At 42.7% G+C, this 12,157-nt stretch overlaps 1 protein-coding gene across 2 annotated transcripts; it reads left to right on the top strand.

Moving 5' to 3' along the window:
* Positions 1-685: 685 nt before the first annotated feature.
* LOC148899455 (dihydropyrimidinase-related protein 2-like) lies at positions 686-11,453 on the top strand. 2 transcript variants are annotated; one of them, XM_088994695.1, is made up of 17 exons: positions 686-728; positions 1,972-2,037; positions 2,370-2,417; positions 2,498-2,580; positions 4,081-4,169; positions 5,911-6,095; positions 6,250-6,414; positions 6,690-6,751; positions 6,892-6,972; positions 7,055-7,123; positions 7,216-7,336; positions 7,541-7,697; positions 7,919-8,060; positions 8,148-8,318; positions 8,694-8,873; positions 9,508-9,691; positions 9,788-11,453. In XM_088994695.1, exons 4-17 carry the CDS (start codon positions 2,539-2,541, stop codon positions 9,877-9,879), a joined length of 1,740 nt encoding a protein of 579 aa, XP_088850821.1. In that variant the 5' UTR covers positions 686-728; positions 1,972-2,037; positions 2,370-2,417; positions 2,498-2,538; the 3' UTR covers positions 9,880-11,453. The 2 variants fall into 2 exon arrangements, with proteins under 2 accessions (XP_088850821.1, XP_088850820.1); XM_088994694.1 differs by lacking the exon at positions 686-728 and having other exon boundaries at positions 1,978-2,135.
* Positions 11,454-12,157: the final 704 nt, after the last annotated feature.

Genomic DNA, 12,157 nt, shown 5'->3' with positions numbered 1-12,157 from the left:
AAAGTAGGTCATATTCAAAAGGCATGTCGGGCCCGGACACAGGCATTACCATATAAGGCCGTTTCTTACATAAATGGGATACAGATCTCAATGGAGATTGATACGGGCGCGGCTGTCAGCATTATTTCTGAAAAGGTGTATGAGCGGTCGTTCTCGCATATACCACTAGAGGGGAGTCGTGTAGCACTAAAGGGCTATTTTGGGCAACCCATCCCAGTGACAGGTCAATTCAACGTTAAAGTGACATATGCGGGTCAGACTGCTAACTTACCACTGGTAGTTGTGGCGATTAATGGGCCGTCACTCTGTGGACGAGAGTGGCTAGATAAAATAAAAGTAAACTGGGAAACCAACAACACAATGTTTTATTGCTTCTGTTGTTGCTCAGAACGCCCAGAGACATGGTATGCTTATCAAGAAAACTGTTTTACTAATATGTCACTTTAATTTGCATGTATTCTGAATAAATAGCTTGGCAAAGGGGCGCAGAATTCAGACGTATGTCATTGATTACTGCGTTTACTGCCGGCAGTAGGGACAATATTTCTGGTTCCGAGTCTCTGTCCACGGTGTCTGACTGTCATATCTCTGACAAATTATCACAGAGAAAGCACCTACAAGGGATCATTCCTCAAGATGGTGAAAGAAGACTATGTTCCTCATCAAGTGTTTAATGCTGAGGAAACCGGACACTCCATTCCATCAATCCATTAACGACCATCACATAGGTAAATAAAATGACTTTATTGTACGGTACAGTTTATTGCTTTAATCATAATACTATAGCACATTTATTATACATAAAATAAGGTATATTTTGTGTGGTTTTAAGGCTTAGAAAATTAGAAAGTAGCAAATTATGTTTTATGGGGACCTGGGAATGGATTATTCTCATTTTAATGGTTTCCTATGGGAAATTAATTTTTGGGATACACACCTTTTGCCTTACACACTCTGCCTGGGGACCAATTCAGTTCGTAAGCCAAGGTCCCACTGTGTGTGTGTGTGTGTGTGTGTGTGTGTGTGTGTGTGTGTGTGTGTGTGTGTGTGTGTGTGTGTGTGTGTGTGTGTGTGTGTGCGTGCGTGCGTGCGTGCGTGTGTGTGTGTGTGTGTGTGTGTGTGTGTGTGTGTGTGTGTGTGTGTGTGTGTGTGTGTGTGCCGTCTCACCCATCATGGGTGGTGTCTGTCCCCCATTTTAGCTCGGGTCCTCTCGGGTCCTCATAAACTTTTAACTACTTACAGTAAACAACAAAAGTAAACAACAAATGATAAATTAAAATTTGCATAACAAAAAGAAAAAAGCACCACCCAGGCCACCACACATATATATATATATATATATATATATATATATATATATATATATATATATATATATATATATATATATATATATATATACAGTAAAGTCTCGTTATATCGATACTATTTCTATGCACGCACGGAGAAAATTACATGCAAACAGGGTCGGATATATCAATAGTCCCGGTTATATCGATATTTTTTTCGGACTCCCTTGAATATCGATATAACGAGACTTTACTGTATATATATATATATATATATATATGAATATACAAAGAGATTGGAAGTTTCTGTTGGTCTTGTTTTTAGATGGGTCTTTGTTTTTGTACTTTATTTTTCTAAATACTCCATATTTTAGGTTCAGAAGAATATACTGTAAATATATTGAATGTTTTTTACATTAGTAATTCGTTTTACATGTAATTTTGCCCTATTTTTTGGAAGTACAAATTAATTTAAGCAACAAAAAAAACATGGATCCGTATGGGAGCCTAAAGAGGTCTTTTTGGTGAGCCGATCCAAAAGAACCGACTCTCTTAAAAAGGGCCAGAATTCCCATGTCTAATAAAACCGCATTCAGATTGAACGTTTATTGTGAGGGGCATAATACACAGCTGTGCACTGTGCACTGTGCAATTATAATGCTGTCTAATCCACCTTGAACAGCCATGCAGGAGACCAAGAGGAAGACCGAAGAGGAGGTTTCAGGATGTGGTCAAATAGGACATGAAGGTGTGATAGAAGAGGATGCACAAAACCTGGATAGATTGAGGACGTTGATTCGCTGTGGCGACCCCTGAAGGGAAAAGCCGAAAGGAAAAGAATAAGAAGTAAAAGGAACATAGAATGTTGGCTGCTAATTCTGTACTCGAGGTATCTCTTGCTTGAGACTTTATGGTTAACACTAAAATGTGGAGCTGAGACTGACAAGGGTGGGGTATTGCGCATGCGCGTTACGATTGAGCGACTCTTGAGGTTGTCTTCTGTGATCCATTCCTACAGAATTGGCAACATTTTAAACGATATTCTCAAACTGTGGCTCTCATTTTTTATATATGCATTAGATATAACTTTTTGAACAACGCTGACCCTCGATAGAAGCTGTCGGACAGGTACAAATTGCGTCGATTGTCCATTGAGCATCCATTTATTCTTTCGCCGGCTGCTGAGCTTCTCCTGTCTTACGAGCTAGCGGTAGCCAAGAGACAGACGACCACTGGAGGGACACTCAAAATGTCGGGTTATCAAGGAAAAAAGAACATTCCTCGAATCACCGTGAGTATATTGGTATATTTTACCCTATCGTTTTTTCAAAACCGCGCCAGTAAGCTTGAAAACATTAGTTGAACGCTGACCACCGGTCGCATCGGTAGTTAATTTTTGCCACCAACTGTTCACATTCTATAAATGTCCAAACAGCATCTTTTTTTAATTTTTCTTGAGGGGCGATTCTAAATCTCACTGCACAGCGTTTGGAAAACGCTGCATGAATGGCGTAATGGGCGATTGGAATAAAATCTCTTAAGTAGGTCATCTGACAGCACCCATCCAAAAAACCCTTATCCTGCAGCTGTTGGGGCCCCACCGACGGAGCAATAATGAAATAAGATAAGAGTGAACCCCATTTTCAGTGTTACAGTGGCGTGCTTTTAACACCGCAGGCAAACCTGCAGCGCGTCTACGTTCTTGACAAATCTTCGCACTCGTGCAGGTGCTTCCCTTTTCAATTCCGAATCGCCCAAAGTGTCTTAACTGCATCCTTATATTATTTCCACAAAGCGCAATAATTATGTCTTGCAATCATGTATATGTGTTTGTATGAATGGTAACAGATGGATATACAGTACATGCTAGTTGTACCTTCTTCCATCCTCTGGAAAGAACATTTAGTATTTCTGGTAGTCACTATACTGTGAAGATAGTAAAACATACATTTGTTCCTCCCTAAATGCATTTTGGACACAGATTTTGTATACGTATACTTTTTCCTGAGCACATAAAATTCGTATGATATTTTCATTTTTGTTTTTTAAATGCGACCAATGAAAGCTTACATATGTTACGATCCGTTGCAATTTACACCAATAACATTTCAGCAAAAGTCCACCAGAATTCATTCACGTTATTAATATATTATTTTTATTCTATTTTAATTTAAATGTAAACCTTACTTGTCAGAAAAAATGACCACAGATTCTGAATGTGTGCCTCTTGTCTCACTCTGACCATACCAAATGGCACAGGAGCTCTGGAACCTTTCTGGCAATCATATACCGGCCCATGCATTTGGCTATATGGTTGGAGCTTTGGTTTTTATACTTATTCATTCAGCATTTCAATGCCATTCTAATGTTTCATTCTTGTGTTGTAATGTGATAATATTCTCCAACTGTATGACTACTGTACCAAGTGAACAGGGTATTCTAAACCCCTTCACATTGAGGCTTTTGTACAGTTAATGAATGAAGCTGGTACACGTGGGCACAATTTGGGTTACACAAACAAGTCATTTATTGTTTTTGTGTTTTACAGTGGAAACATGGCAAACAATGTAATAGAGTGGTCAGGGTGATATTCTGGTCAGTCATGATACATCTTCCGGTATGTGTGCTCTGTGACTGGCTGTAGACCAATCATCACGTGTCCTTCATTCTGCCCCAAAGTCGAGTGGGATATGCGTCAGCACAGCCATGACCCTGATGAGGACAAGTGCTGTTGCAACTGGATCAATGTGGTGGATACTTTTATTCAATGAAAACTGTTTCTCACTTGCAGAGCGAACGTCTCCTCGTAAAAGGAGCAAAGATTGTGAATGATGATCAGTCCTTCATGGCTGATATCTACATGGAGGATGGAGTCATCAAGTAAGTTTGATTTTTTTATACCAATCCACTATTTCAATAAGATGTAATCATTGCATATATATATATATATATATATATATATATATATATATATATATATATATATATATATATGTATGCTAAGAGCGAAAGGGACATAGACTCCCTGATCCACACAACCAGGATCTACAGCAGTGATATCGGAATGTCATTCGGGCTGGAGAAATGTAGTCGGATGGTGACTAAGAGGGGCAAGGTAGTCCACACTGAAGGGGTCTCACTCACTGAAGGAACAATAGCAGACATTGAAAACAGCTACAAGTACCTCGGTATACCACAGGCCAATGGCAACCTCGAATTAGCAACAAGGAAAGCGGCTACGACCAAATACCTCCAGCGGGTGAGGCAAGTCCTCAGAAGCCAGCTCAATGGCAAGAACAAGACCCGGGCAATAAACAGCTATGCCCTGCCAGTGATCAGATACCCTGCAGGAATAATAAGGTGGCCAAAGGAAGAGATTCAGACCACGGATGTTAAGACCCGAAAACTCCTCACCATGCACGGAGGGTTCCATCCCAAGTCCAGCACCCTGAGACTGTACACAAGCCGTAAGGAAGGAGGCCGGGGACTAGTGAGTGTGAGAGCCGCTGTCCAGGATGAAACATCCAAGCTCCATGAATACATCAAAGAGAAGGCTCCAACGGATGATGTACTCAGAGAATGTCTCAGTCAATGGGGAACAGAGGATGAGGTGCTGGAAGAGGGACAATCATGGGAGGAAAAGCCCCTACACGGGATGTACCACCGAACCATAGCAGAAGTGGCTGATCTCAAGAAGTCCTATCAGTGGCTAGAGAGGGCTGGCCTAAAGGACAGCACAGAGGCACTCATCCTGGCTGCCCAAGAACAGGCCCTGAACACCAGAGCCATAGAGGCAAGGATATACCACACCAGACAAGACCCAAGGTGTAGGTTGTGCAAAGAGGCACCTGAGACAATCCAACACGTAACTGCAGGGTGTAAGATGCTGGCAGGGAAAGCCTACATGGAGCGCCATAACCAGGTGGCTGGCATAGTCTACCGAAACATCTGTGCGGAGTATGGACTGGAAACCCCAAGGTCAAAATGGGAAACACCTCCCAAGGTGGTGGAGAATGACCGAGCAAAAATCCTGTGGGACTTCCAGATACAGACTGACAAGATGGTAATGGCCAACCAACCAGATATCGTGGTCATAGATAAAGGGGAAAGGAAAGCCGTTGTCGTGGATGTAGCGGTCCCGAGTGATGGGAACATCAGAAAGAAGGAACATGAGAAAATCGAGAAATACCAAGGGCTCAGAGAGGAGCTGGAGAGAGCCTGGAAGGTAAAGGTGACAGTCGTGCCTGTGGTGGTCGGAGCACTTGGGGCAGTGACCCCCAAACTCGACGAGTGGTTGCAACAGATCCCGGGAACAACATCGGATATCTCGGTCCAGAAAAGCGCAGTGCTGGGAACAGCACGGATACTGCGCAGAACCCTCAAGCTTCCTGCCCTCTGGTAGAGGACCCGAGCTGAAATGGGGACAGACACCACCCATGGTGGGTGAGACGAGGATTTTTATATATATATATAAATATGTGTGTGTACGTGTATATACACATATATGTGTATATACATATATATACAGTATATAAAATAATAGTACATGGTTGATGTTACTTTTCTAATTTTTGCTTTGTTCACATCTGCATTACGTATCTTTTTTTCCCTCTTTTTCCAGGCAAATAGGTGACAATTTAATTGTCCCCGGGGGAGTGAAGATTATAGAGGCTCATGGGAGAATGGTGATGCCTGGAGGCATAGACGTGCACACCCGATTCCAAATGTGTGACCGTGGCATGGTGGCATCAGATGACTTCTACCAGGGCACAAGGGCAGCTCTGGCGGGTGGTACCACCATGATCAGTAAGTTGTTCATCAAAGACCTCTGTATGTCGTCAACTAAGGTGCACACATCCAATCACATCAATTATAACATTGCATATGTGCATGCAACGAGGTGTTTGAATACTGCTGTCTCCCATACATTCAATGTAGCCTTTTTTTGGGTGTTTTTTAGTTGACCATGTGGTGCCGGACCCTGGCATCAGCTTGGTTGCAGCTTTCAAGCAGTGGAGAGAATTGGCTGACAGCAAATCCTGTTGTGACTTCTCTCTCCACGTGGATATCACTGACTGGAAAAAGGGGACTCAAGAAGAGATGGAGGCCTTGGTGAAGGAACATGGTATGAATTCAACATTCCTAATGCAAGTCTAAATTATTACAACCGTACAAGGTACAGCCCTCAATACTCATCTTCGTAATTGTGTCACGACAAATCTCAAATTTCTTTCTACATTCAGTCTTTGCGTCTTTGGTGTCAGAAAACAAGTTTGATAAGACTATCTCATGTCTTGTCATTGTTTGTTTTTTTGTTTTGCTCTTCCTCTTTTGCTCTGGGATCTTCCGCTCTTGCTCTCTTTTTTCCACTTTTGGCTCTCATAAGTTTTCTATCTTCAGGTGTCAACTCTTTCCTGGTCTATTTGGCTTATAAGGATGTTTTCCAACTTTCTGACTCTCAGGTACACTGAACTCTTGCAGGGCATTCTCTTCTCTTGCATGGCTGGCTCTTCTCTTTTTGCTCAATTTGCATGTTTGACTGTTAGAGGTCTGTGTGTGAGACTTCTGCTCATGAACCCACTTGTCTCTGGTGATATTTTAGATTTATGAGGTTTTCAGCATCATCAGAGACCTTGGTGCCATTGCTCAAGTGCATGCCGAAAATGGCGACATCATTGCTGAGGTAAGAATAAAAATATTCAATCTAAGCAAGAATCTGCTCTTTCAAATTTGGAACATGATGTTTTTTTGGGGGGACTTAATAGGAGCAGCGACGCATCCTTGAGCTGGGTATAACTGGCCCTGAAGGTCATGTGCTTAGTCGCCCAGAAGAGGTGAGATGTCTCGAATTTTAAACACAGCAAAGGACTCAAGAGAGGGTGCCGGAAAGCCCAAATATTCCGGTATGTGGCTGCCTGTTTGACAGGTGGAAGCAGAAGCAGTTAATCGCTCTATCACCATAGCCAATCAGACAAATTGTCCAGTTTACATCACCAAGGTAATGAGCAAGAGTGCTGCAGATGTCATCGCTCTGGCCAGGAAAAAGGGTATGTTCTGAAATGTTCATTTCTGATACATCCATCCATCCATTTCTAATCAGACTTATCCTCACACGAGTCGCAGGTGTTTTGGAGCTGCCTATTCCAGCAGGCGGCGTCCACCCCGAAATTCTTCACCAGCCAATCATAAGGCACTCTTTTCCATTACACTGCAGCTAATTTTGCAATGGTTACTCCTGACTGTTCTTTTAGGTTCTGTGGTTTTCGGTGAACCCATCTCAGCCAGCTTGGGCACTGACGGTACCCATTACTGGAGCAAGAACTGGGCCAAGGCTGCGACCTACGTCACCTCGCCACCACTCAGTCCTGATCCAACCACCCCCGATTATCTCAGCTCTCTGTTGTCGTGGTTGGTGTTTGGAATCAAAGATCGCAGTCTTTTCAAAAAGCGTTCTCCTGTTTGCCTTCTTAAAAAGACAATGACAAAGTATTCTGTGGTACTTACCTTTACGTCGGTCTTCCAATTTATGAGTTTAAATTAGAAGCCAAGACGTTTTTATTTCCTTTGTGTTACGGACCAAAATTGACCGATGAGAAATAATCAGCATTTTTGCATTCTGTTAAATCCAGTGGGGACCTCCAGGTGACAGGGAGCGCTCACTGCACTTTCCAGACCTCTCAGCGTGCAGTAGGCAAAGATAACTTCACCTTAATCCCGGAGGGCACCAATGGTACTGAAGAGAGGATGTCTCTAATCTGGGACAAATGTGTGGTGAGGGCCAACATTCACTCTGTGAAAGAAGAAAAAAGTCTCATCTATCTGTGTGTTCTGAGACCTTGTTCCCATATCTCCCACTAGGTGACTGGGAAGATGGATGAGAACCAGTTTGTGGCAGTGACCAGCACAAATGCCGCCAAGATCTTCAATCTCTTTCCTCGCAAGGGCCGCATTGCTGTGGGCTCTGATGCTGACCTTGTTTTGTGGGACCCGGATGTCACCAAGATCATCTCAGCCAAGAACCACAACTTGGTATTTGTAGAGGTGTTTTGCTAGTTGGGGGTTTTATTTGAATGAATAGGGCAGTACTGTGTAAAAGTGGGTTGTTTATCTGGCTCACAGTGCTGAGATTTGGGCTTTGGTATCAGCAAATGGGTTTTCTCAAAAATATGAATATTATGTCAATTGAACAATCTAAATTTCCCTCAGCTGTTAAGTATGGATGTTTGTCTTGATGTGTCCTGCAATCGACTGGTGACCTGTTCAGGGAGGGTGTGCCCCACCTCACACGCAGTTATTTGGGACAGGCTCGCTCTAAATGAGGAGGTGCAGTTTAGAAAATGGATGCGTGGATGTTTTACTAAAGAATGCCTCTGACTGCTGCCCCCGGCTTCCTCTTCTCCCCAGTCTGTTGAGTACAACATCTTTGAGGGCACAGAGGTGCGCGGAGGTCCTCTGGTGGTGATCAGCCAAGGTAAAGTTGTGCTGGAAGACGGCAGCCTTCACACGACAGAGGGCTGCGGGCGCTACATCAGCAGGAAAGCCTTTCCGGACCACGTGTACAAGAAGATAAAGGCTCGCAGCAGGGTGCGTCCACATAGATAGAATGACCTAGCACCGTGTCTCCCTACCTTAATTGAAACAAGGCAAATTTGTTTGATTTGAAAAATCTCACAGCAAACTGGCAAATAAATATTTCATGAATCAGGTACTGTGGTGAAGAGTGAAAATCCGTCACCCTCTAAAAAGGTTTCTACGGTAATTGCTTTCAAATGCCATACGATGATATCTAAGCATTTCTTTTCTCAAAATGAAAACCCCAAACTCACGTCACCAGACTTCTTTGGCACCAAGATGGCTATTGGCAAACCACTACTTTTGCCTAAATGAACTTTAGTGAACTTTAGTTCATTTAGACAGTTGAGTCTTGAGACCAAGAGGCCACAAGATGGTGCCAATGCAGTACTCTTAGGGCAGAAAAATTGAGAATTGGTTTAAAAAACGGCAATTGTGTGAGCATTTAATTGTTCTGCCCCTCACGACAGATTGCTGACATGGCTACATGAATATAGATCAAATAATTTCACACTGAATTTACTGAAGTGATAAATGTTCAAATTCCTACGTTTAGACGTAAAGAAGCAGAAATGGTTAGGAATCACCGCTGAAACAGGACGAGTAGTAAGTGCCATCTCACCAATGGAATGATTTGAATGTTCAGTTGACAGAGTTGCGTGGAGTCCCTCGGGGCCAGTACGATGGGCCGGTGTGTGAGGTGATCCTTACTCCCAAGGTTTTGTCCTCAGTGTCTGCCGTGAAGACCTCTCCTACCAAGCAGCTACAGCAGCAACAATTTATTGAGCAGCCAGTGCGCAACCTTCACCAGTCTGGCTTCAGTCTGTCAGGTGTGTGAGCCATGTTCGCTGAATTTTGCCTCCATAGTGGGAAAGAAATGCGATTTACATTTGGGATGCGGTTATAATCAACGTTTTCATTATTAGGTGCCCAAATTGACGACAACGTGCCGCGCCGTAACACCCAACGGATCGTGGCTCCCCCTGGAGGAAAAACCAATATCACCAGCCTGGGCTAAGTTGTTCAAGAAATGCACCAAGGTGCAGGGAGGCATGGAACTGGCAGCCCGTCATTCAACAATCGTCCATCAGCACTCACTGTTATGGTGTTTCATTAACATGAATGAAAGCGCTACTTATTTTTATTTTGTTTAACCAAAACAGAAATATTCAAGGGACTTGAAATTGTTGTTTAAGCTTTTACTTAGGTCTCTGGGCTTCAGAACATGAGCCAAACGTTCAACCATTCATTGGGCATTTTACGATCAGCGGTTTTTGCTGATGGTCGAAAGAATCAATTCTCAATTGTTCTTGCATTATCCCGTACCTGTTCTTGTTCAAGTGAGTTTTTAATCACCAGAAAACTCAAGTGTTGATTTTTTTCCCCTGACATTTAATGTTGCTGCTCAGCTCGGTCTTCCTTTTTCACTTATATTTCAATTTCATCCTCTATTTGGGAGGTATAGCACACCCATTTACCAAACCTTTCCCTCTCACTTTGATCACTAGTGATATGTCTGCGAAACACTTTTGAGTATATACTGCAAAGTTCATTGGGGAGATTTGCAGAGGTCAGTCACTGTTAACTATTTCTGCAACTGTCATTTGACAATTGTCTTTGCTTTGGGATATGCGCCAGGGGCCGATTTAGCCACTTAGAGTGATACATTTGTCTAGCACCTGTACTCTTCCAAATGGTACACGTTTGTGAGCTTGCACTTTTTTTGGGCGGGGGTCTGTTTTTTTCTATGTTCAATTCAAATAGTACCCAACTTGTAATTTAAGATAGTGATCACCACAATGTATCTATGAAGGCTCTTGAAACAAGTGCACTTTGAGACCTGAAGAAACATTGCAATATGGATTGTTATATATTTAGAAGAACTGTTACCGCGTGCTGATTGTGCCCACTTCTCTCTGTGTTTGTGTTGTGAACCAAGGACCACAAATCCTGTTCTCCCTTCTCCCTTGCTTATTGCCACCGGTTGGAACTGGAGCCACAGCAAGTGGCCAGTAAGTTGTAGATACAATAAGTCCCTCCATTGCCTTGTCCAATGCCGCCCGTTAGAATTAATGTCAAGTGGATGACATTATTTTGACAAGGTTCTTAATCGTATTTATTGAGCTGTAACGTGCAGCGCTGGTGTTGTCCTCTTAGCGTGATATTCGGTCATGACTATCTTGTAGGAAGTTCTGACACGGCACAAATCAATGTTCTTTTCTGCATCTAACCTGACCTGTGTTGACCTCAGTAGCGTAAAATATAAATAAAACATTTGTTACCAGCACATTTCTCCTCCCTCTGGATTTTCACTGTGTTTGATGAAAATAATTCAAAATTTTATAGGAATGATTGTTGCTCACAGTAAGGCCAAAGCCTGGCCGTGCCAAACCAACGATGTTCAAAACTATGAACTGCTGTGGTAACCACATTGATGAAAACCCTGCAGATTTCCCCAGAATTGTGGATTTTCAAATGTTCATGAAATTTTGAGTTAAACACATCTGTCCATTAGTTTACAACATTGATTGAACATGCAGTTAGTTGTTTTGTTTGCATGAACAAAGCCATGTTGAGGCACGAACATTCATAATAGTAACACCCCTCCGTTTGCATTCTCTCGGCTTTTAAATATCACAAATTTTGATATTTTGGTGAGAACGGAAGTCACAAAGGGTGCGCGCGTGCACACAAAAGCCTGATAAATCATTGAATGTCGAGTATTTGAATACAGTTTTGTGTAACCTTCATGTTTGATCGGTACAGTCCCAGCGCAATGTATAAACAGGCAAACTGGAATACTGTATGTACAGTAGACGCGAGTATTAGGAACATGTTGCAGTGGTTATGACTTGAACAAAGATTTTTTTAGAAAGAGGGCAGCCCAGTATGCCAGTGGTGAGTGCGTCAACCTCGCAATGCAGAGGTCGTGGGCTCAGTCCCCGCTCCGGCCTTCATGTTCTCCCTCTTTCCCGTCGTTTTCCACCTGTTCAGCCCCTTCCCTCTCATGTAAAAAGAGCTGGCCACATAAAAAACCGCAATTGCATATTTGTACTGAACTTATTCCTTTAATTAGTGCCAAGGGATGTTAGAAAAGTAGCCAGTCCAGACACAAGTAATTACTGAGCAAAGGGGGTTTCTCATGTCAACATCTCCTCCCACGGATGATAGCTTTGGGTAATAAATTGCCTCAGGAAGACGTCACAAAACTGATCCTTCTTGGTGAATTCGCCCACATGAGTCATCAACAGAGCATCATAAAACAAGTTGGCACATATGTTGAGACAATTCAGTGA

This window comes from Hippocampus bargibanti, linkage group LG04 (genome assembly GCF_051943395.1).
Source record: "Hippocampus bargibanti isolate YZ-2025 linkage group LG04, ASM5194339v1, whole genome shotgun sequence".
Classification (NCBI taxonomy): Eukaryota; Metazoa; Chordata; class Actinopteri; order Syngnathiformes; family Syngnathidae; genus Hippocampus; species Hippocampus bargibanti.
Note: the sequence above shows the minus strand (reverse complement) of the source record. Positions and strands in the feature narration are given on the sequence as shown.

Coding starts and splice junctions, on each gene's coding strand:
- LOC148899455 (XM_088994695.1), top strand. CDS start 2,539: ATGTCGGGTTATCAAGGAAAAAAGAACATTCCTCGAATCACC. Junction 2,581..4,080: donor AGAACATTCCTCGAATCACC/GTGAGTATATTG, acceptor TCTCACTTGCAG/AGCGAACGTCTCCTCGTAAA. Junction 6,973..7,054: donor ATGGCGACATCATTGCTGAG/GTAAGAATAAAA, acceptor GGGACTTAATAG/GAGCAGCGACGCATCCTTGA.